The sequence below is a fragment of the Pogona vitticeps genome, chromosome 2 (genome assembly GCF_051106095.1).
Source record: "Pogona vitticeps strain Pit_001003342236 chromosome 2, PviZW2.1, whole genome shotgun sequence".
Classification (NCBI taxonomy): Eukaryota; Metazoa; Chordata; class Lepidosauria; order Squamata; family Agamidae; genus Pogona; species Pogona vitticeps.
In genome coordinates this window covers 313,300,782-313,324,377 of record NC_135784.1, presented here as the reverse complement: position 1 = coordinate 313,324,377, position 23,596 = coordinate 313,300,782, and the positions used below count along the sequence as shown (strand labels likewise).

The window sequence follows — 23,596 nt, the reverse complement described above, 5'->3', positions numbered from 1 at the left end:
AGCACAGGTGCAGTACTTGAGGGGGAGCCTGTGCCAGAGCAGCTAGTGTGCAGCTGCCCAAGGGCAGACCCGCCCCGCCCCGCCCCTCTCTCCTGGCCACAAAGGGCACAGCGTCCTCCAGGTTGATTGGGAGGGGGGGGCTCATCCAGCTGCAGCCCAGTGTGCCTTAACCTCCCCCCCTTCCCCCAATTGTTCCTCTCCCACAAGTGGACGCAAAGACCATGTCGCTGTTGAACTTGCTTTAATGTCTGGGGGGGGGGAAGGGGTGGAGACAGTGCAGAGGCAGAGCCCCACAGGGGCCAGCAAAGGCCTGGGGCCAGAGGGTGTCCCTTTTCCTGGAAGTGTCAGTGGGGCAACGGTGCGGGTGGGCAGGTGGGCTCGGGCCGGGGGGGGGGGAGGCCACCGCTGTGGCTGCCCCTCAGAGGTTGTTGAGCTCCAGCAGCGTCTGGTCGAGGACCTGGTGGATGCCGACGTTCTCCTCTTTGGCCTGGGCCAGGTTCTCTGCAAACACAAGGCAGGCAGACACCCAGGCACATCCACACAGCAGCCAGAAGGGAGCACCCATCCCAGAGAGAGAGAGAGGGAGAGAGAGAGGGGGGGGGCGCAGGAGGCGCGCACGTATGCACACACACACACACACACACCGAGGAGAGAAGTCAGCTCAGCATCTCCGCCGGACAGCATCGAGTACCAGCTCCCCAACCGTTGCTGGGGCCAGGAAGGGCCACAGGGGTGGATGGGGACCCACAGGCATGGACCAGAGTGGGGCGCTCAGGGCCTCTGGCCCCAAGGAGAGCAGTCGGGCCCCTGAGAAAGAGCCAGCACTGACTGATGGACCGACTGACCGTGGTGGAGCTCAGCTGAGGGTGCCAATCCATGAAGAACAGCAGCAGCTCGGAAGAGAGAGAGAGAGACGCAGAGGCGAGAGGCGGCACCAAGGCCAGGATCGTGGCCTGGACCCACTGGGCCGTGAGCAGCTCTCTGCCCCGGCCTCCGGAGGCCTGGCTGGGCTCCGACGCCAACACAGGCCAGAGCGCAGGAGAACAGGCCTGGGGGGCACCAGCAGGCAAGTGAAGGGCAGTCTCCCCCCACCCCCCACGATCACTCCCCTGACCCTTCTTAAGAGGAAGCCCCCTCTCTCTGTAGAGGCGGAGAGGGCAGGCAGGGGGCCACTCAAGCTCAGTGGTGGAGGCCGTCCAGAACAGCCTGCAGTTCGCTGGCCAGGAGATGGTTTTTCTCCACCTCCTGCCGGGAGCGCTCTAGAGGAGAAAGGACGAGATCCATGGCAGCAGGAAAGAGAAAGGAAGGAAGGAAGGGAGAGGCGTCAGCACAGAAAGGAGGCCACCGCTCAGAAACCAGGCTGCCAGGTGCTTCCAGGGGCCTCCAAGGCCACACACACCCCTCAGAGCACGTGGGAGCCAAGCCCCACACGTCTCCTGGACAACAACCAGGCAACCCAGCCAAGCCCCTGAAGCAGCTCCCCAGTCCCCACCAGGCAGACTAGGAAAGGGGAGGGGGGGGTGTATGTGTGTCCAGACCCCACCCCCAAATACCGGGAGGGGAAGACCCTTCCACTAACACCCGGCTTTTAAGAGACAGGAAGCCCCCACTTCTGGGCCATTCCACTCCCCAGGCTGAAAGCGGCCACCCCGCTTGGCCCAAGGGCCAGGCATTGCTCCTGGTTCAGGAGAACCCCACATGTGCCCTGCGTGGGGAGAAGAAAGTGATGGAGGAGCAACCAGGACTAACCAGCGGTGATGGGCGATGGGTGCGGAGAGAGAGACAGAAATGGAGGAGGAAGAGAGCGGGTTTCCAGAAAATGTTTATTGAACCCAAGGCGGAAGGAAACAAGAACAGAGTTGTGAAATGCACCATGAATGGCTGGACAGACGGACAGGTAGGCAAGCAGGCAGAGGAAGGATGGACACGGCAGGGACCCAGAGGCTGAGCTGGGTGGTCATTCCCGCCCTCCCCTGCCCCCCTCCCCCCTCGAGCCCCCTTTCCCAGATCAGGCTGACCCTCACCCTTGACAGCCCCCCCCCCCGCTGAGTCACCCGAAAGGCACTTCTGGCTAGGACAAAAACATCACCTGCTCAGGGTGGCAAGAACAGCCCCTTGTCCTCCCCCACCCCACAAGAGGCTGCCTCCCCCCCAGTCCCCCTCCCAAGCACATCGATGGAGGAGTACATGGAGTGTGTGAACACAGGGTGGGGGAGAGGCTGGGGCAGCATCCATAGGAGGAAGGACGAGGGCAGGGGGTGGACAGACAAGAGAGGCAGACATCAGCAGGTGCGTGGGGGGGGGTGTCATGGCAGGGTGGCGGTGCTGGGGGGGCTCAGAGGGAGGTGATGTCATTCAGGGCGTTGTCGAGCTCCTCGCTGATGGCTTTGTACTTCATCTTCTGTGCGTAGACCTCATCTGCAGGCAGCGGTGGCGGCAGTGGGGGGGGGAGGGACAGATGCAGGAAGAGGGAGAAAGAGGCCCAGCAGAGGAGTGTGTTGGGCAGGGGGGGGGGAGAAAAGAGTGAATGTGAGAGGGAGGCGTGGAGGAGGGAGGGTTGAAGAACGGAGGAGGAAGAGGTGGTGGTGGGAGGAAGTTGGGGGGCTTTCAGACAAACACCCCCCTCCCCACCCCCTTGCAGGGGTCTTTGCGGGGCCTGCTCCCTCCCCCCCCCGCTTCTTCTTACCTTCCAGGTCATCGATGGTCTTCTCCAGCTTTGCCACCGACCGCTCTGCAAATTCTGCCCGAGTCTCAGCCTGGCAGGGAGAGGAAGAGAGAGGAGAGGCCAGGAGCCCGTTGGGTTACAGGGGCAGAGGCATGGGGGAATGGGTGTGGGCGCGCGCAGGCGCTGCTTCTGCACATTTCAGGGCTCTCTAAAGTTCACTCTGCCTACCTGCAAAGGACGGGCCCCTCGGCCAGAACGAAAGGGGCATCCCCCACCCCTATTTCCACACCTCAAGCCTATCCTTCCAGTGTCAAGTACAGACGAGAGCATCGCTCACCATCGCTCCCCCCCCCATGGAATGGGGTGCTGGTGCATGTTAGATACGGGGGGGGTGCTTCCACCTGGACTATGAAGCACCCATTTCTGCAGCTACCGCAGCTGAGCAGCAGTTGGCCATCTGTGACAGCAGCCAATGCACGCTCGGGGAGTGTCTTTCGTGTGGCCATTCACCCTTTCTTGCCTGCCTTTGGAAGGCTGCTGGGCAGCCCAGTACAAGCCCAGCCTCACAGCCAAGAGCCCCGCCGCCCGCTGGTCTCTCGGTGAGCTCCCTGTTTCCATCTGCTAGCTCACGAAGCCACAAACCACCTGGGACAGGTGATCAGAGCACCTTCCTGTGGAGGTGGGGCTGTGGCTCGTGGAGTGAGGCAGCCTCCTAGCCTCTGCTCCTTGGGGGGGGGGGGGTCAGCTCCCAGACAAACCTGTCTCTTCAGATCCTACCTGGAGGCATTGCAAGGGGCCCCACCTCAAGAGAAGGTGAAACTGTGTCCCTAGCGCGCGCCCCCACGGACCTCCCTCACCACCCATTGCCTTCCTGTGTGTGTGTCTGGGGGGGGGGGGGAGTGTTCCGACTGAGATTACGGCTGTTTCTGCATCTCTCTCTCCATTCCTTCCCCTGGCCGTGCAGCTGTTGACACTCCATTTTATAATTCTTAAATCTTCCTCTTCCGTCTTTGTGCAATCTCGGCTTCTGTGAGCTGCCTTTGAAAGTGTGGCGTCTCTTGTGGGTATCTTGGGGGTGTGCATGCACTTGTGTGCTTCCATCTTTAGCCTGGTGAGAGTGGTTGCAACGCCTCCCCCCCCGACAACTAGTCCAACTAAAGCAGAGAGCTTATCCTGTGGAGCGAGCGCTCTTTCCATTCCAGTCGATTCTTCCAGAGCCTCTGGGAAGGGGGTGGCATGTCCTTGCTGCAATTGGGGTGTGCTGGCCTCCCACTCCTTTCTGGTCTCTGTCTGGATTTCGAGGCCAAGGGGGCTCATGAGAGCAAGATTAACTCAGGACAGCGGTCTCATCCAGAGCCTGATGTTGCTGTTTTCTATTGAGTCTGTTGGCTTTCTCATGCACTGTGCTTTAAAAGGATCTCAATTTTTCCCCTGTTATTTTTTCCCTACCACCATTCCTGTGCATGTTTATTTGGAAGTACTCAGCACCTTTTTGCTCAACCGGGCCTCCTTCCAAATGAACATTGATATGATTGCAACCGTTGCTGGAAAGTCCAAATGAGCTTGCTGTTAGCTTCTCTCTCTCCGCCCCCCCCTCTCCCTTTGTCTCTCTCCACACGTGCACAGAGCCTGCTGGTTCTGGAACCTGCCTTAGGGCTCTGAGCGCTCCACACTGTGGAGCACAGAAAGGATGTGTGCTAAATCACCAGAGTATCCGGACGACACTCCCAGGACACAGAAGGGTCACATTGGCTGAAGAGAACCTCACTCTCAATATATCTGCTTAGCTAGCAAATCACAATGGAAATCTTTATTTATCCTTGTTCTTTTTTCCTTGCTAGGAATTTAAATGAATCTAGCCCAGGGAACAGTACTTAGGAGAGCGGGATGCATTTACAGACACAAAGAATGCCTTGAAGGAGGTTCTGATGTGTCGTTTGGCCAAAGGTGGGCTGGGGAGAATGGGAGAATGCCTGGGGTGGCGGGTGGGAATTAAGAGGGGGTGGGGTGGAGTGGGGTGCAAAACGATGGGCTCGCCACCTCTCCTCTCTCGTTCTTCTGCAGCTTTGGGGTTGGGGAGAGAAGCGGCTTGACGTGCTGCTCCCAGGAGACACCTCTTTCCCACACATGCCAAAGAAGCGGCTGTGCTGGTTTCTCTCAGCAGGCGGGTAACAGAACAGGCGGGAGGGGACGGGTTGAGGCAAAGGCCTGCAGCCCTTTAAAGGCGCACCGTTTCATTTCATTGTGTGAGTTCTCGTGGGTCAACATCCATGTCCTCTGATGCAGGGGCATCCGAAGGCATGCATTTCCACTCCCGAGCCCGAAGACGTGGATTTTGATCCAAAAAAACTCACCCTAACCTGAAACTGTTGGTCTCCCCAGGACCTTCTCTTTCCCTCAGTCCTCCAGGTGGGAGGAAGGACGCAAAGGCCGCTTTCCCACATCAACCTTCTCCATCCATTTAGGAAGGAAAGGTCCAGGCCACCTTCCTTCCCCTCTACTTGATCAAAGCAGCTTTCAGGGTCCAAAGCAGAGAACAGTTTTCCCCACAGAGACTCAGGACCCTTGCAAAGAGCTGATGGCTCTCGCTCTCTCTCTCTCTCTCTGTGTGTGTACATCTCTGGATCCTGCCTTTTCGGAGACCTACTTCTGTTCAATCATAACCCATTTCCCACTTTGTTAGCTCCTTAATAAAGCTCCATGCAAGGGAAGGGCCAAACCAATGCTGGCCACTTCTTACCTCCTTGAGCTTGTCTGTCAGCAGTTTGATCTCCTCCTCATACTTATCCTCCTTGGTGGAGTACTGGGGGGGGGGGGGAGAGGGGGCAGAAAAGAACAGAAAAAGGAGAAGGCGTCACAGGGCAGCCAGGCCATTGCCCATTCCTCCTTTACAGAGACAACCCCCCCCCCCCGTGCACACCTTTGGAGAGGCCACTCCCCCGACTTCCCCCCCCCCCAACACACATGCACACACATATGCACTCATCTCATGACAACCCCACCGGGCAGCCCTGCCCCGCCTACCTTATCAGCCTGTGCCTCCAGGGACTTGAGATTGTTGGTGACAATTTTCAGCTCCTCTTCCAGGTCACCACATTTACTGTGTCCCAGGCAGGGAAGCAGAAGCGGAAGGCCCAGGACAGAAGGAAGGAAGGAAGGACAGAGAAAGGGAGAGAGAGAAAGAGAGAGAGAGAAGGGGAGGGAAGGGAAGGGAAGAACCAGTTGAGAGAAAGGAGAAATTGCCACGGAAGAGGGAAGGGCGGTAGAAGCCCAGGGCCAAAGCCTGACAAGACCCACGGGGTTTGTGGGGGAGGACAAGCCACAGGGGACACCTGGCAGCTGGAGAGCAACACACACCTCAGAGGGATCCTGGGGTCCCCGGGGTCAAGAGGACCCGTCAGGACATTGCCCCGGCTCTCTTCGCAGAGAGAAAGGGAGGCGGGGGGGCACCAGGCTCAGCCACGCCAGCCCCCTCTCCCTGCGAGGCCAGAAGGAAGGAGGACTCCCACAAGGATGCCTTTCCTTCCAGGCCCTCCTCCAGTCCCTGGCTAAGGTGACTTCCTTCCTTGTCCAGGGGGCTAGGACCCACACGGTGTCTCTTTCTCTGTGGCCAGCCAAGGCCCCCTCCTCTGCCGGGCAGGCGATCCCTGCCCCTCGCCTCTCACTCTGGAGCTCAGGGGCCCCTCCAGAGACCGGGGGGGAGGGGCCTCTGGCTGGCCAGCGCTTTTCTGGCTGCTCCGGAGCAGCTCCCCTCGGGCACCTGTCCCCAATCCAACCAAGCCTCAGGCAGTCCCACCCACTCCCTCCCCAAATCCCTTGAGAGGACAGAAGAACTTGGCCCCTGCCCCAAGGAACCCCCTCCCCTCGCCCCACCCTCTCCGAAGAACTCAGCAGGATGAGGCCGCCAAGAGGAGAAAAGAAAGAGGGAGAAACCAAGGAAGGGAGGAAGGAACCCAGGAGAGTCCCCGACGGAGAACGGCAGGCAGAGGAGGCACCGGTGCAGCTTGGGCAGAGCAAGGAGAGGAGGCGAGAGAGATTGGGAGGGGGAGGCGAGCCCCCTGCGCAGTACCTCTTCCTCCGCAGCCATCAGGGATTTGAGGGCCTGATCCATGGCACGGAGCTGCTCCTCAAGCTGCCTCGCACGGCTGGGGAAGAAAGGGTGTGGGCAACACTGAGCGGCTGCAGCAGCAGGAGGCAAGCGGCCACCAGGTGCCTCGCCCTTTGGCCATCTCCCACCCAAGGGTGGGGGTGGGGGTGGGGGTGGGCCGGTCGACCGGACGGCAAGAAGGGGCGCCTGCATCTCCTGGGCTGCTTGTGTGGCTTTCCATGTCCACCTGCTAAGTCAGAGGCATGAAACCTCTCTTGCTGGGGCATCGCCATCTTGCCCCCAGGGCATGGGGGTGGGGGATGGTTGCCCCTTTCCACAAGAGAGCTCCACCGCGGAGGGACCCACTGTCCCCATAGGGAGCGAAGGAGTCCCGAGCCACCCTCTGGCCCTTCATCCGGAACAACAGGCTGGCGGTGGTGAGGCTGGGCCTCTGGCGCCTGGCCGGAGCAGGCCTGCCCGTGGGCCCCTGGGGCTGGGCTGCATCCCTCCCTCCCTCCCTCCCTCCCTCCCTCCCTCCCGCAGGCAGATCATCCTTGGCCCGACACAGGGGAGGGGGGATAGATCCGGACTGGGAGGGGAGGGCGGGGCAGGGAAGGCCATCCTGACCTCTGGCCTGGCCCCCTGTCACCTCGTGTGTAGCGCTGCTCCTGAGCACATCACCTCTCCTGGAGCTGAAATGCTGGCAGGGCAGGAAGGCTCCACGGGCGGGCGGGCGGGCGGGGCCTCTTCCACCCTTCCCAGCCCCACCAGGCAGAGCAGAAGGGCCCACTGGCACCAGCCCCCTAAGAGAGCAGCTCCTGCTGGAAGGTGGGGAGGGAGCAAAGCTGATCCTCTGATCCCTCCTTTGTGATCGGGAGGGAGGGCAGGGCAGCTCCGTCTCTTGACAGCCTCTGGCTTGCACAGGGTCAGTGCCGGGGGCGTTGGATCTGGCCTAGAACTCCCTACTGCCTACCCCCCCCAGTGCCCCCCCCTCCGGGGCTGCTGCTGCTGCTGCTTCCCTTCCAGTCAGAGAGGGAGGGAAGAGTACAAACCCTCAAGGGGCCTGGGCTGAGGATGCTCAAATGAAACTAAACGGGAGGCCAAGGCTCTCTCCATCACTCACCTCTCGGCGACCTCTGCCCTCTCCTCTGAGCGCTCCAGGTCGCCCTCCAGGATCACCAGCTTGCGCGCCACCTGCCAGGGAAGGAGAGTCCCGGGTCAGCCTGGCAGGCACTCCCCCTCGGCCACCCCCTCCCCTGCCCCGGGCTGGAAATCTCCCGTCTTCCCTCTCCCCGCCACCCCGCCAGCTACCACGCAACTCGCCTCTTCATATTTGCGGTCAGCTTCCTCTGCAATGTGCTTGGCCTCCTTCAGCTGCATCTCCTGCAGCTCCATCTTCTCCTCGTCCTTCATGGCGCGGTTTTCGATGACTTTCATGCCTCTGGAAAGGGGGCCAGAACGCAGGGTCAGCAAAGGGCCTCCGGACCCACACGGCCTTGGCGGAGCCACGCACGCCCACGGCCTGCCCGTTGATCCCTCTCTTTGTGGGCAAACTCCACCTGCTTGCTTGCCTGTCCCTGGATTTCATGGGCGCTGTCTGCGCCCCCCCCCCCCCGTCGCCTTCTGCTTCCAGATCTCTCTCTCCCTCCTCGGGCTTCCAGCCCTTCAGCGTGGCCAGATCAGAAGTGGCTTCGCTTCAGGTCAGAGGCCCTTCCCTCTGCTTTGGTGCAATCAGAGGGTGATCTTAAGGGCTCCTGTGCTGACTGTGGACTCTGCCACCAGCAGGTATTGTGGGATTTCTAGTGCATGAAGCCCCAAGTCCTTTCCTAACGACAGCCCAACTCTGTGAGTTAGAAAGTTCTGGAATATTTTTCTCCTCCCAAGACCGTAGCAGCCCCAAATCCACGGATGCCTTGGGGATGGGGGCGTGTGTTTCCCAAGCAGGTGCCTTACCAAGGAGCTGAGCCCTGGCTGACCCCACCCCCAATAATCCTCAACCGACACAGCCACTGGCTACGGGACGGGGGGTCCAATGCCTCGGTTGTGGAATGAAGACACCCTCTGGGGAGCTTAGAAGCCCCGGCCACCGGCCGCCTCTCCCGGCCGTTCTGGAGCCGATCCCTCCATCCTTGCCCACTTTACCCCACAAGCAGCCCGGCCCAGCCTGCATGGCTCCCTGCACACCACAGCACACATTTCCCCGCCTGATAGCAGAGAGCGGCTTGCCTCCCTCCGTCAAAGAAGACCCTCGGCTCCCACTTGCTGCCCCCGCCACCAGCTACAGACAGAGGGTGACCCACTCTGGCTCAGCCCTGCCCTGCCCTGATGGGGATTCGAGATCGCTGACTTCCGCTGCCCCTCCCAGAACGGCCACAGACTGGAACACACAGGCTGGACCTTGATGGTCCGCCTCTCCGGGCTTTCTTTCCTCACTTTCTGTGCCTCTGCTCCGTTTCTGCCCTTAGAAGAGCCCCTCCTTGGGCTTTTTCAGACTGCCAGGTCTCTCCTAAGCCTTCAGAACAAAAAAGCAGTGGTGGAGCAGAGCTTGACTCTCTCCTTCAGCAGCAAGAGAGGAGGCCACCGTGGCGCCACCCGCACAGTGTGCCAGGAGAGATCCCCAAGCCTCTGCAGCCTGAGGCAGGCCCGGAGGGGGGGGGGAGAGAGAGAGAGAGAGAGAGAGAGAGAGAGAGAGAGAGGAAGGCCTCTGCACTTAGTCAGAGGACTGGCTGCCAGGAAGGAGTGAATGGGCTTCCCCCACTCCCCTTCCATAGCTGGCACTGCCATGCTGTGAGATCAGGTGCAGGACCTTCCACACCACACGCCCGCGCCCCCGCCCCCCAGCCCTGCCTTCTGCTGCTGGGGCCTCCCCACAGCACAGCACAGCACAGCATCGCTAGCCCTGGTCTTCTGCTCCCAAACAGGCTCAGCCGGCAGGGGCGCTGGGGCAATTCTAGCCATGACTGAGATGGCTGGGTGGGTGGGTGGGTGGGTGGGTGGGTGGGAGGAAGATGTGAGGTTTGGGACCAGAAGGAACACGAAGGCAAAGGGCAACCCGCGGGCGCACAAGGAAGCAATCTCCCCCAGATGGCTCTCAACCCTCTGACACACACACACACACACACACAGAGCGCCGGCTCTCTCGGCCAGCTCCCCCACCTCTCGCTCTCATCCGCCATTTTCTCTGTCTCCTCCAGCTTCTGCAGGGCGGTGGCCAGGCGCTCCTGGGCCCGATCCAGCTCCTCTTCCACCAGCTGAATGCGCCGGTTCAGAGAGGCCACTTCAGACTCGGCCTAGGAGGGAAAACAAGACCGGAGGAGTTTGGAAATGCAGGCGGAGAAGGCACAACCGCAGAGAGGTCCTCCCAACACTGCTGGATCTTGGGGGGACCCTAACAAACGGTACAAGGATGTAGGGCCACTCCTCAGGCCAGTGGGCACAAGCCTCAGCCCAGCCCTGCCTGCCCCACAAGCCCAAGACCCATGGAGCTCCACTGAGGCCATCCCTCAAATGCCACCAACGCGATAGAAGACGTGATTCAAGGAATGTCAAGGGTTGTGTTTTTTTGGGGGGGGAGGGAACCTTGGGAGCCATATCTCATCCACTGGTCCCTTCTCTCCAGCCCACCCTCCTGACAGGCACCCTTGCCTCTCTGGGGTCCAGGGCCAAGACAGACCCTTTCAGGCCCACCAGGGATTTTCCACAGGCCACTGGAAAAGCTCCCTGGTCTCTCTCTCTCTCTCTGCTTCTTGGCCAAGGCCTGGCCTCCAAGGAGAAGCCGGGAGACCCAAAAGACACACTCCCCCCCCCTCATGGTGCAGGATCGCCACCCCACCCTCACCCCCACCCTAGAAGATGCAATGCACCTCTCTGGCCAACAGCCTATCCCAGCCATCCGGGTTGCATTGAGGGCCTGCTCACAACCAGCCCTGCCCAACTCCCCCTCCCATTTCGCTCACAGCCCTTCCCTTGGTTGGGGCAGGGGTGTGCGTGCGTGCGTGCATATGTGTGTCCTGGTTCAGGGGCATAAGAGTGGGGGGAGGTCCATCCCCAAGGCTGCCTTGCCATGTCCCTGCCCCACCGGGGTTGGCAGAAGCAAGAGGGCAACGCCCTGGCAGCCCAGCTCAGCCCAGGACAAGGACACCCGGCACATCCCCTTCCTGTGCGGCTTCTGCCTGCCCCTGCCCCCCTGCCCCCACCCCAACCCCGCAACACCTCTTGCCTGGAAATGCCACTGGCAACAGTGCCGGAGCGCGGAGGGCATGGAGCGAAGGCTTCTCCTCATGTGCCTTCCCTCCCCCCCCCGCTTCTCTCTGGCTCTTGGACACTTAGAAAGGTGTAACCGATGGTGGGAGGGAGGAGGAGACCCCCACCCACCGACTCCCACTCCCCTCCTCACACAAGAGCTCCAGCCAGCCAGCAGGGCGTACCCTCAAAAGAAGGGTGACTGTGGCCGAAGAGAATGCCCTTCTGCACCGCCCCTGGCGCCAAGGGCAGAGGGAGGGCATGGGGTTCCAGCACCCCAGCCTGCCCTCCTCCGCACAGGCCCCCTTGTCCACATGCACTGCCTGCGGGGCAAGTGGGAAGGCAAGCCAGGCAAGGAGCAGGAGAGATGCCGGGCTGGCCTGCCATGACTAAACCAGCAGGAATGCCTCCAGCGCCAATTCGCTCCCAAAAAGGAGATGGACAGGAACTGCTCTGCATCCACTTACTCACGAGGGGGTGGTGGTGGTTTGGAGCTGAATTTCCTGTTTATGGGCAGGCAGGGAGCCAAAGGCTGGGAGGTGGGATTTCCTCCCCCCACCCCTCTCTCTGACCGAAGGGAAAGGAGGAGCCGAGGAAGCCCTTTCCCGTCTCTCCCCCCTCCCCAAGCATACATTCCAGGCCAGGGAGGGGCAGCCTTCAAGTGCACCACCCAGAAGGCCAGGGCCAGGGCTGAGAGGAGCCTAGCCATCCTGTGGGGCCTGCGTATCCACTTGGCCCCCAGGGGCCACCCCAGAGAAGGGTATGGGAGCGGGGGGGGGTGAACGGGGAGGGGTTGGCATCTCTCTTGGGCAGCTGCCCACTCTAAGGAGGGAAGCCCGCCTCCTCCAGGAAAGGGCAGGTCAGTGGGTGGTCTCCCTGGGCCAGGAAAACGTTGGCCAGCCTGCCCCACGTGGGCCGATGCCCATCCTGGCCTCATGAAGGGCCACCTCCGCTGCCTGCCGGGAGAGGACTGCTTCCTCGGAGGGGGCTTATGGGTGTGTGTGTGTGTGTGCCGTGCTGGCCCTTGGGCTTTCAGGCCCTGCTCAGCTGGTGTTTGAATCATCTGCCTCCCACAGCACCTATGGGATTCATTGCCACAAGACAGGGCCACAGCCACCTATTCAGGCCGCTGGATGCTGGCATTAGCCTCCTTCGCTGGAGGAAAGTCCTCCCTAAGGGACAGCCAGAGGGACTCCCCTCCTCAGAAGGAGCCTGCGGAGAGGGACCTGGAACTCCTTGCCTGACAAGAGGGGCCAAGCTGTCCTCCAAAACGGGGGGGGGGGGGCTTGCTGTGGACGCAGTGACCAAAGCCCACAAGGAGCCCCCTCGGTTCTTGGCTCCCTCCCACCTCCCCATAAAGGGCCTCCCTCCACCACCACTACCAGCTAGGGCCTAGCAAAGGAGGGGAAAGCATCTCAGGGCTGGCTGGGGTGGCGGGGGGGGGGGACGGTTAGGGTGAGACCCTGAAGCTCCCTCTGTAAAGGGACTCCAGCCTGCTCTGCTCTGCCCCTCCCCACAGGACAGCCCATGCACAAGGGGGAGGGGGAGGCAGGCACGTGTCTGCCCCCAAAGACCTCATGGGCTTGGTCTGACTTCCCCTCAGTGGCACTGGGGGCACCGGTGACCTCTTGCCCCCCTCCCCTTAAGGGTGAATAGAGGGCCATGGGCTGCCTCCTGCCCCAGCAACCCTTCTCCCCACTTTAAGGGCTGCTTCACCCTCCTTCCTGCAGAGAATCTCTCTCTCTCTCTCTCTCTCTCTCTCTCTCTCTCTCTCTCTCACACACACACACACACACACACACACACACACACACACACACACACACACACACACCGCCGCCCCCCCCCCCCCCGACTGGCAGGGATGGTCAAAGCTGCCCTCCTGCCTCAGAGGAATGCAGGCCCCCCCTCCTGGCCACCAGCCCCCCTCCTCTGCTCCTCCGGCGACAAGGCCCTGTTCAGCCCCACTGCTTGAGCCCAGGGGGGGCTTGGGGCAACCCCTCCCCAACGAAAACCAGATTCCACCTCCGCTGGGACCAATGAAAGGGAGCCAGCTGGAACCACTCCGCCCTCCAGGAGCAGCTCCTCCCCCACTTCGGGTTCTGGGACCGCTTTCCCCCCTCCCTTCCCCTCCCGGTCCCTGCCTTTGCGGCCAGGCGAGGGGAGGGCAGAGCCAAGGTGCCGCCTGAGGCCCCACCTCGTTAAAAGGCGGGAGGGAGGTTGGAGGACCCCAGAGAAGATCAGGAGCTCCGGCCGGGGTGGGGGTGTCCCGTTCCCCGTCCCCACCCCCGGCCCAGGTCTTCCACCTAAGAGGCGGGCAGGCGGAAGCCAACCGCTTTGCCAGGGACTGAAAAGTTCCCAACACGAAGGGAGGCAGGCAGGCAGGCAGGCGGGCAGGCAGAGACGGGCCTGCCAGCCGCCGCACCCAGCCCGGGGATGCCCGCCACCTCCCCACGTGGCTGCCACAGGAGGGCAGGCAGGACGGGGGGGGCGCCCGCCCCGCTCGGGAGAACCCTCCAGATCAAGGGCTGCGGAGCGGGGGAGGGGACGCCCACCTGGGGGAAAGGGCAAGGGGCGGTGGGAGAGAGAGGGGACCCCTCCTCCCCGGCCGGGACGGGCACCGGGTTGGTGGCAGGCCGCGAGAGAAGCCCGCTCCGCACCTGCCCGCTCGCCCGGCTTCCGCCGCCCTGCCCGGCCAGAGCGATCTTCCCCGAAGGCCAAGCCAGGGGGAAGCCCGTCTTCTCCGCCCTGAACCCGGGTGGTCGGGGTCGTCGCCGCCGCCGCCACCCGGAAACCTCGCCCGGGAAGCCCCCCCCCCCTCCGCTCCCCCTCCCCCCCCCCCGAGGGCTCTTTGCCGGGAAGGCTGCGGGGAGGAAGAACGCCCTCTGCACGCGCCCCGAGGCCCGCTCCGCCGCCCCAGCCCGGCGCTGGCCCGCGTTTGAGGATGAGCCCCCGGGGGAAGGGCACCGAGGCACGACGGCCGGGCCGCAGCCCGGAGCGCTCCGCCCGCCGCCCTCACCCGCTCCCTGGCCTGGCGCTCGGCGTCCACTTCCCGCTGCAGGTACTCGGCGCGCTCCTCGGCTTCATCGGCCACTTGCTGGAGGGTCTGGATCTTCTTTTTGACCGCCTCGATGGAGCTGCTCCCGGCCATTTTTCTGGGCGGGGGCACCGCGAGCGGGGCCTCCGGGCTGGGCGAGCGGCCGCCTTCCGGGCCGGTGTCCGCCTCTCCTCCTCCTCCTCCTCCTCCTCCCGCCTGCTTTCGGGCTGGCCTCGTCCGTCGCCCAGCGGCCCGGCGCGCTCACTGTGGGAAGCAGGAGGGTCCCGGGGTCGGCGGGCGCGAGCGCGGCTCCGGCTCCGGCTCCTCCTCCTTCCTCCCGCCGGCTCTGCCCATCGCGCGCCGCCTCCCGCGCGGGCGGCCCGGCCTTTCCCTTAAAGAGCCCGTCGCTCCTGCGGCCGGGAAGCGCCCGCGTTCCCGCGGAGAGGGCGGCTGGTTGCGCGGGCACTTTGGGCTGCCCGGGCGGCGCGGGCACGAGACCAGGCAAGGGCCGCGCGAAGCTCGCGCGCGCACTCCGGCCGGGACGGTCGCCGCTCCGGCCCGCCCTGCGAGAATTTGCGCCCGGAGCCGGGCAGTCGTGCTGGCCGAGGCCCGGGGCAAGTCTTCTCCTCGCCGGCGGGCGGGAGCTTTTCCCCGGCGCCCCTTGGGCGAGGCTCCGCTGCGCCCCTGCCGGTCCCCCTTTGGGCAGCACGGCGAAGGCCCGGCCTGCTGGCTTGCGTCCCTCCAGAAGCGAAGGCACGAAAGCGCTGGGCCCGCATCCCACTCTGCCAAGGCCGTTGGCTCCGCTGCCCGCCGCCTCCCCAGCCCCGAGGAAGGGCGCCAACGGGCCTGGAGGAAAGGACCGGTAGCTCTCCGCCGCCCCTAGACGACACTCCGCCCAAGCAAGAAAGCTGCAGGTGGCCGGACTGGGGCCGGTCCTTCCCGTCCTCGGAGCGGATCGGGCCGGGGGGGGGGGGGCTGCGGCTGCTGCTACTGATATACGACTGGTTCTGCGCCAGGGTTTTCCTGGCTGCGGCTCTCTGCTCCACCCTGGACTTAGGGGTAGTGACGGGTAGTGGCCAAAGAGCAGAGCTTCCAAGACGTCCCAGAGGGCAGGAATCCTCCTGCGGTAAACCAGGGGGTTTCGTCCTAACACCCTGTGCTTTGCTAAAGCAAAGGAGCCCGTTTTTCTGTTGTGCAACAAAGTGGCTGCAGTCGTCCTTGTGCCAGCAGGGCATCTCACTCTCTCTCCCAGGGGCAGGAGGCCAGAGAATGGAATGGCCGTCTCCCAGTTCACTCAGGTCAGCCGTGAGGCCTGTCCCAGTAACATCAACGAAGGGCGTTTAGTTAAACTAAGGCTTCTTCGTTGTTGTGGGTTTTCGGGCTCTTTGACCGTGTTCTGAAGGTTGTTCTTCCTAACGTTTCACCAATCTCTGTGGCCAGCATCTTGAGAGGACTGGAGTAGGAACTCTGTGCTCTGGTGCAGTTTGTTTGGATAGTGGAGTATTTATAGCTATGGGATTAGCTTTTGTCCTTTTCAGGAGAAAAAAACACGCTGATCACCACAATCCCCCATCTCCTGAAAAGGACAAAAGCTGATCCCACAGCTATAAATACTCAACTATCCAAACAGACTGCACCAGAGCACAGACAGAGTTCTGACTCCTTTCCTCTGAAGATGCCGGCCACAGAGACTGGCAAAACATTGGGAAGAACAACCTTCAGAACACAGCAAAAGAGCCCAAAAAACGCACAACCACCATCAGATCTCAGCCACGAAAGCCTTCGAGAATACATTAAAGCTTCTTCCCTTATATTGATACCCCCCCCACCCATGCCCCATTTTCTCCTTCTCCTTGGCCAATGGCCAGTCTCCAGCCACCTCGCTGCCTGTGTGGCTCACAGCCGAGGCTGTGGACAGCTCTTCACATCCTTGGTGCCTTATTCTTTTTTTCTTTTCTTGGTTCCTGGCTTCTTTTGTTGAAGGCTGTGGTTACACCAGCAAGGACCCCTGTTGCCCTTATGCTCTCATCCCCCTTGGCGGAATATTTTTGAGTGGTCCCTAAAGCACTGTTAAGAGATACATGCCATCTTGATCGGAGGGCTTCCAAATGGTTTTCCAATAAGGCTCCCAACAATACCTGTTCGGATCTCTTTAAGCCAGTCTTCAGGTGTGGTAAAGCAATGTTGTCAGTTGGATAGCTCAAGGAATGGACCTTGATTTCCCTACTGTACCTCCTTGGAGTCAGTTGAACGGGTAACCACATCTGGCTACTTCTTACCAAGAAAACCCAGAGAAGGGTTGCCATAAATCAGAACTGACTAGACTGCACTTAATCATTATTGAAAAACCATGCACAGCTGAAGGGGTCGCCTGTTTCTGCAAGCTGTCCGTGTCTCCTGGAATATTGGGATTGCAGGCCAAGGAGCCTGCAGGAATCAGGGTTTTCCTTGCAACCTCCTTTGCCACTCAGCTGGCTCTTGCATCTCTTCCTCCTTGGCCAAGGCCACCAAGAGTTAATGGAATCTGAGGAGTCTCAGCTGCCCACCTCCAGACTAGTTTGGACAGGAGGTGCATGAACTGCAGGCCCCTGTGGGGGTGGCCTTGCAAACACCACATCACCGGAGAGTTCACCACGGCCAAGAAGCCTCCCAGTTTTGTGTTGACACCCTCTGGTCTCAAGCACTCCGGTGACTCTGCTGGCTTTTGCTGGGCCTGACTTTTTCCTCTGTGGTGGCATCAGTGTCTGTCCCAAAAAGTCTCTTTCCTCTTTGTCTGCTGGGAGACCCAATTCCTGGGCACCGTTAAAAGGGAGAGCCAGTCTTGTCAGGCTCCTCCGCTGATGTGCCATGCTGCATGCGCCGCACCATGCAATGCTGCTGTGCGAGAGAATGCTCTGGTCCATTAAGGTGACTCCTTGTGTGCCTCTGAGGCATTTTGCTGTCTTCCTATGAAAAACTGAAGGAGCGTTTGTGATCCCACATGACAAGCTCATGAAAACAGCATCTTCCAAAGAGTGATTTCGCAGCATTCCCATTTCCTTTCCTGGAGCGCTACAGAAGGGGAAGACCACTCTGTCAGCCCCTCACACACACGTGTAACGCAAGGAACTGCATTTGCCCATGCTTCCCTATTCCCTTCCTCCATCCCCTCCACATGCTTTCTCCCCCCCCTTTGCTGTCCTGCCCACTGTTAATTCTACGCTGTAAATTTTCTGGGACCAGAGATTGTCCCTTTTCTGCTTCTGAAACCCCATCAAGCATCAGAAGTGCTAGAGCTGTGGTAAAAACGAGCAACAGTGTTTAAAAAAAAAACACCCGTCCCCATGTCGGCCGTGGGTGTTCACAAGAGCCACACAGCTGAGTCAGGCACCCTATGGATCTCTGAGCATAGCCAGGTGCTGGGGAGGGTTGTCTCACCATTCAGCAGCAGGAGAGGGGGCAGCGGGGTGGATCTGGAGGAAGCCACACTTGCTGGGTCACTTGGTGGGGAGAGGGCTTGTGGGGAAGGGAGCTGGCTCACAACGACTGTGGCTTTGCCAGTCCCAGGCTTCCTTTCTGTCCTGGGGGATAGAGGTTGCGGGGGGGGGGGGGCTGGCTGTGGCTGATGTGCTCCACTGCTCTGTGGTTGGTCCTTTCAGAGGCCTGACAAGCCCCTGCAGGTAGTCCCAGGCCCACAGCTTGGGACCCTTTGGGCTGCATCACTCGTACTAAGGGCAGCGTTATAGGGCCAAGGGAGGGACGGTGGCCTGGGGTTTAGGGAAGGGCCAGCTATGGCTAAGGAGAATAAACCTTGGTGCAGCTGGGGTGGTGGTGGTGGAGGTGGGCTGATGGATGCCTCTGGTTTGCAAGGGGGGCCCCAGAGGACTTTGTGGCTCCTCCTCGCCCCAGCCCAGCCCTGCCCGTCATACTTGCTGGGTTCATCCCCTTCCTCCAAGGGAAGCGAGTAGTGGACAACCAACATCCGTGCTTGCAGCTACAGGAGGAGTTGGATGTTTCTTCTGCCCTGTCGCTCATGAACAAGGCAGCTCTGGGCCAGAGACTCTCTTTCTCTTTGGGGTACAGCTGCTCAAACAATCCTTCCATCACAGCGACTGTGCCTGGCACCCGCCTGCCGTCACTCAGCAGTGCATTCCCCCTTTTTTTTTTTGCAGACGCTGCCATCCTTTTGGGCCCAGAGGGAGCAACTTGCCACCTTCTTCTCCTGCCCATTCCATTCAAAACTAAGTGGGTGGTTTACCACTTCATCATGCAGGAAGGATTGAAAGCTAAGCCAACCTACAGCCAGCTGCCTAGGATTGAACTGGAGTCAAGAGCAAAGTTTTGGCTGCAGTACTGCAGTTTAACCACATTGTCATGATGCTCTTTCGAGCTTCATGGCACAGGGCTCCCACCAAAGGCCAAGGCTTCTTGCCGGCGCACCTACCTAGCTGCAGAACAGCAGTTTCTGGCGTGGCTGTTTTGCTAGCTTGGGGCTCAGTGGAGAGGCCACAGACCAACAGCCCTGCCAAGTGGGAGGATTTGGGAATTTGAGGGGGGTTGTCCCCAGGGAAAAGCTCTCCCTCACTTGAAATTGAGAAGCCATATGGAAGGCTGTTTTGATTTCTTTGATGCTCTGTTCCCTCCCCATCACACAGAATTGGGGCTCAGACATTCCTGGGGCCCCTTTCCCCCCCCCCCCACTGTTGCATCCTGTGCCCTTTGAACACAGGAAAGGGTGTGGCTTATGTGCCATCATGTCACTCCTGGTGTGTGGCAACCTGATGAACCAGTGACCTCTCGAAAGCCCTTCCAGCTCTCCCTTTCCTTTTTCCTTCCTTTCTTTCAGTGCTCAACTTTCTTTATCAACCACTTTCATATCCATATAGAGGAACTGAGAATAATGTTGTATGGAAGATCTTGGCCTTGGTCTCCACGGATACATCCTTACTCTCAAAGATCTTTTCGAGTTCCTGTGAGCGTGGCCTCCTCCAAGCATGGCCTCTTAGCACCTGTCCAGTCCAGGTGACCCCAAGGAACATTTGGGAGAAGAAAAGCCAAGGGCGCTTCTCCGTCCTTTCCGCTTTCTGGCCTCGGTCTCCTCCTGCACCTATTGCTGGGCGGATATTCTCAGGGGCTGCCGGTCAGTCTCACGCCTCTCCTTTCCTGGCTCTCTTAAGGGGGCAGACGTGCCATGCCTCCCCTCCCCAAGGCAACAGGTCTCTTGGGCTGGCTGCTTTTAAATGCCTTATCCTGCTTTGTTGTGGGATGAGACCGTCCGTGCGTCTCAGCCGTTTCTTCTTTCTCATCTTGTGACCATGGGCATCAGTTCTTTCCTCACTGAACTTCCAAGCCTGAGTCTCCTTCTTGTCTTCTGGATCCATTTTGATTCATAACTGAACCGAAGTAAAGACAGTCTAACAATTTCAAATTTTTGATTGTCACAATTTGGGTTTTATGTGCCCTCAGGTTACTTCTAAATTATGGCAACCGTTAAGGAACCTCCAAAGTGTTCCACCATTAAGATCCTTTCCTCCATTTATATCAGCTTCAGGCTACGGGCCTTTCTAACTGCCAATCCATCTTATACCTTCCCCTGGCACTCTTGTCTTTTCCAGCGATTCTTCTCTTTCCGTGGTATGCCCCAAATAGCGTCGCCTCTGTTCAGCCAAATTAGGCCAAAGCAGGTGGAGGAGAGCTGTTTGGGCCAGGCAGGGGCCTCCTGAGGACCAGCTTTGCCCCAATCAAGGAGTGGCACCCTGAGGAGGAGACCCTCTGCCTGGAGATTGCCCCACCCACTCTGTACAGATCCTACTCTGTTCTTGCTGCGGGGAGGGGGGTGCAAGCCGAGAGAGCAGGCCCCAGCGCAGGCCACAGGCCACGTAGGTAGGAAGCCCGGGATGGAATGACTGAGGGGGACTTAAGACCCAGATCCTGAGCGAAGGCAGGCCTCCCCCTTCTCTTTCCATCCTGGAAAGCGGGAAGGAGGCTTGTGCGGAAGCTGAGGAAGGCAGGGCTAGGGGGGCCGCGGGCACAGTGAGAACGGGGGCCGGTGGGGTGGGCCTCTGTCTCCTCCTCCTCCTCCTGGGGGGGGGGGAGAGAGAGATTGAGAGAGAGAGAGACTATGCCGCGGCTGCCTTCCTCCATCCTCCAGCCGAGGCGGCTTCCTCCCAGGGCTCCCCCTGAGTCCGCCCCTCCCCAGGGGACCGCCAGGCAGCCAATCCCCTCCTCTTGGCTCTGGGAATCACCAAATATGAGCAAAGGCAGCGGCGCTGGGGCTGGGCTGGCTACTCGCTGGTCGCTCAGTTGGCTGGCCGGGGAGATCCCAGGTCCACAAGCCTGGGAGCGGGGGGGGGGGGGGAAGCGCGAGGGGGCGCCCACAGGCCGGCCGAGGAGCGGCTCTCTCTGCGCCCGGCCTGGCAGGACTGCCCGGTGGCTCCTTCGGGTAATGCGCCAGGTGGTCCAGGCGCTCTCCCCACCCCGGCCGCCGGGAGATCTGCCGTGGTTGATGCTTTCGCTCGACGACGCCCGTATCCTGAGGAAGCAGCTGGAGGGAAGGAGGGGCAGACGTTCTTCCCCTCAAGAGCCACGAGCACCGCCTCAGTTTGCCTTGTGGGCAGCGAAACCCAGCGGGCACTTCCTCCCTTCCTCCCGCCCCCGCCCACCCTCTGGCTCCTGCCCATCCCGAGGATGCGAAGGGCTTGTTGGTTCAAGAGGAGCAGCCTGTAGGGAGGCGAACCGGCGTCCGGCCGGCTCCGCTCCTTGCCTAGGTCACTTTCAGGTCTGGCCCCAGATCCGGGCCGAGCCCCTCAGGGGGTGGGGGTGGGTGAAGGGCAGGCAGGGCTCCGATCTGCCAGGAACCTGGTGCCACCGGCGGGCGCTGAGAGGAGGCTTCCCCGGGCAGCTGCCTGCTGTAAGCGGGTCCCTCTGCCCACCCTCGGGGGAGCCCGTCTCAGCGCCCCGTTCCTCCTTGGCAGCCGGACCCGCTGGCTCGGCGCCAGAGGCGGCGGCCTTTTAGCCGCTCCTGAAGTTTCCCGGATCGCCTTTCAGTCGAGCCCCCGGCCTGGCTCAGGGGAAAAAAGGGCCAGGTATTTATAGGGTGTCAAATACTCTGGCAGCTCAGGCCGCGTGGCCCCCGCACAGCTCCCTCTTCAAAGCAGCTGTCGCTTCCTCCACGGCTGGGCCCACCGTGTCGTCACCTCTGGGGCCACGAGCGACTTGCGGGCGCGCGCGGGGGGGGGGAAGAGGGCTTCCTTCCCTCCTCCTTGGCAACCACCTGTCGGCTTCCTCCTCCCCCTCGCGCTCAGAACAGCCTAACCAGCGCCCGGGAATGCGTGGCCCCGCTGCCCCTTGACACCCTGCGGGGCCACGGACGCCCAGTCGGTGCTCGCAGCCTCCCCCACCACGCCGCTCCCCCCTCCGTCAGGGCGCCTTAACGACCCAGTGACAGCTCAATCCAGCCTTGGGTCAGGCAACCCCAGCTGAGAAGTCCCTCGACGGCAGGGCGGCCGCTGCTAAGGGGTGATTAGAACCGCCCGAAATTTATCCGACGGGGCCTTCCTCTCTCGAGAACCCCGCTGCCCCCCCCCCCCCGGCTCCGCACACCCTGGACGCGTTCTGCGTAGACCTGGCTCCTAATTGCCCAGCCAGGGCTCCGTTCCTCCCTCAGAGCTGCTCTCCCTTCCCCTCCCCTCCCCTCCCCTCCCCTCCCCAGCCCTCGGCGCTCAGCCAGAGCCGCACTCACGTCCGCCGCCTTCTTCTCGGCCAGTTCGAGCTTCTCCTGCGCCTCCTTGACGGCCTCCGAGTATTTCTCCACCTCATCTTCGGTTCCCTTCAGCTTCTTCTGCAGGCCCTGCTGCTCTTCCTCCAGCTATGGGGTGTGGGCGGAGGTAGAGGTTAGTGGGGCCCGCTGCTCATCGGGGCGCTCGCGGGGGGGGGGGGAGAAGGGAGGAGTCGAAACCCAGGGCGGCGACAAGTTTATTTGGGAGATGACCGCTCCTAGCCTCCCGCAAAAGGCGGGTTCTGGGAACGGTGGGCCAAGAAAAAAAAGCTCCGAGGATGTCCGGGGAATGGGTGAGAGCTGGGTCGGGGGTGGGGGGGTCGGGGCCGGAGAAGAAGAGCCGCGTCCAGCCAGGCTGGTTACGGGACTGTGCTGGTAAGGGCCGAAGTTGGCCTCGCAGACTTCCCCCTCCCCCGCCCTCAACCCTACCGAGCAGCTCCGAGCCCCTGCCTCTGGGAGGACAAGCTCTCCTGGCAGGGCCCCTCCCGACCTCCTCCCCGGGACCCTCTACGGCGGGCTGCCTGGCTCCGTGGCCCCGAGAGGGGGGCGCTCGAGGCCCTCGAACTCGGCGGCTGTTTGTCCGCTCAGCGAGCGAGCCCAGCGACGGGGTCCTCCGGGGCTGCGGGGCTCACCTGCTTGCATCGGTCCTCGGCCTGCTTCTTGTCTCCCTCGGCTTGCTCGGCTCGGTCGATGGCGTTCTCCTTGTCGAGCTTCAGCATCTGCATCTTCTTCTTGATGGCTTCCATGGCTGCGGCTGGAGCGGGCGAGACCCGACGGAGCGGACGGTCGGAAACGAGCGAGCGCGCAGGAGAGGAGGCGAGCGCAGCCGGGAGCGGCGGATACTGGCTGGGCGCCCCGAGCCGCTCGCGTTGCCTAAAAGCCGGGGAGGGGCCGGGGAGGGGCCGGGCCCTCCCTCGCGGCCCAGCAGCACCTTTTAGGGACAAGCTGGCAGAGACGGGACTGACTGACCGACCGGCGGGCGGCCGGGCGGGCGGGCCGGCGCGCGGGGGGGGGGGTGGGAGGAGGAAAAGCAGGCTGCCAAGGAAGTGAGCGCTGGGCCGCCGAAACACTCCCCCCCCCACGCGGCCCCTGCAAAGTTTGGCATGACAGCCCACCTCCGCGCCCGCCCTGTCCCTCAGCCGTGTCGGCAAGCTGAAGAGTCGCCCTCGCTCTCCTCGCCCCTCCCGCCCCCAAAGCCCCTGCCCTTCCGACCCTTCCCCGTCTCTCTTAAGGCAGGGGCTTGTTATGGGACATTCCTTCCCCTTCCGCCCCCCCCCCCAGACAGGCCGCGGAGATCTCGCTCTTTCCCACACCCACCCGTGACTTCTGGCCTTCTCCTACCCACAACAAAGAATATTGGGGAGAGGAGTGACAACTCTGGTGCCCCCTCCCTCCTTCTCATGGGGACCACAGAGTCTTAGCCATCTCCCCCCCCCTTCCGCCACAGCTGCTGGTCGCCAGCAGATCACCCCAAGCAAGCTGCCCTTGGCAAGAGAATTGGGGAAACCAAGGGAATACTTGCCTTTGGGCAGGCCCTTCCCTATTATAGTCTCTCTCTCTCTCTCTCTCTCTCTCTCTCTCTCTCTCTCTCTCTCTCTCACACACACACACACACACACACACACACACACAGAGTTCTACAGGAGCTCATGGGTTCCCCAGGGGTAAAGCCTTGAAAGGGTGGGGGTCGGGTCGGTGAAGGCCTCAAGAGGCCCCTGACATGCCTTGCCCTGCCCGGCGGTTCCACAACCCACCTCAACGCTGCCAGAGGCTCTTCCAGATCTCCCGCTGTGCCCACCAGCAGGTGGG

The 23,596-nt window shown here is 61.5% G+C and overlaps 2 protein-coding genes across 10 annotated transcripts in view; one reads left to right on the top strand and one right to left on the bottom strand.

Annotated features, from left to right (window-relative positions):
- CREB3 (cAMP responsive element binding protein 3) overlaps positions 1–23,596 on the top strand; it is a 196,803-nt gene that overhangs the window by 79,195 nt on the left and 94,012 nt on the right. The gene's annotated exons all lie outside the window — the stretch shown is intronic.
- TPM2 (tropomyosin 2) lies at positions 225–22,649 on the bottom strand. 9 transcript variants are annotated; one of them, XM_072993111.2, is made up of 9 exons: positions 22,420–22,649; positions 21,752–21,877; positions 9,909–10,042; positions 8,076–8,193; positions 7,876–7,946; positions 6,735–6,810; positions 5,406–5,468; positions 2,687–2,756; positions 225–501 (listed from the first exon to the last, which is right to left on the bottom strand). In XM_072993111.2, exons 1-9 carry the CDS (start codon positions 22,531–22,533, stop codon positions 419–421), a joined length of 855 nt encoding a protein of 284 aa, XP_072849212.1. In that variant the 5' UTR covers positions 22,534–22,649; the 3' UTR covers positions 225–418. The 9 variants fall into 9 exon arrangements, with proteins under 9 accessions (XP_072849212.1, XP_072849210.1, XP_072849216.1 ...); XM_072993109.2 differs by lacking the exon at positions 6,735–6,810 and adding an exon at positions 5,690–5,765 and having other exon boundaries at positions 22,420–22,648; XM_072993117.2 differs by lacking the exons at positions 225–501; positions 6,735–6,810 and adding exons at positions 1,165–1,259; positions 5,690–5,765.

Coding starts and splice junctions, on each gene's coding strand:
- TPM2 (XM_072993111.2), bottom strand. CDS start 22,533: ATGGAAGCCATCAAGAAGAAGATGCAGATGCTGAAGCTCGACAAGGAG. Junction 5,469..6,734: donor TGATGGCTGCGGAGGAAGAG/GTACTGCGCAGG, acceptor CCCCCCCCCCAG/TACTCCACCAAGGAGGATAA. Junction 502..2,686: donor GACCATCGATGACCTGGAAG/GTAAGAAGAAGC, acceptor TTGTGTTTGCAG/AGAACCTGGCCCAGGCCAAA.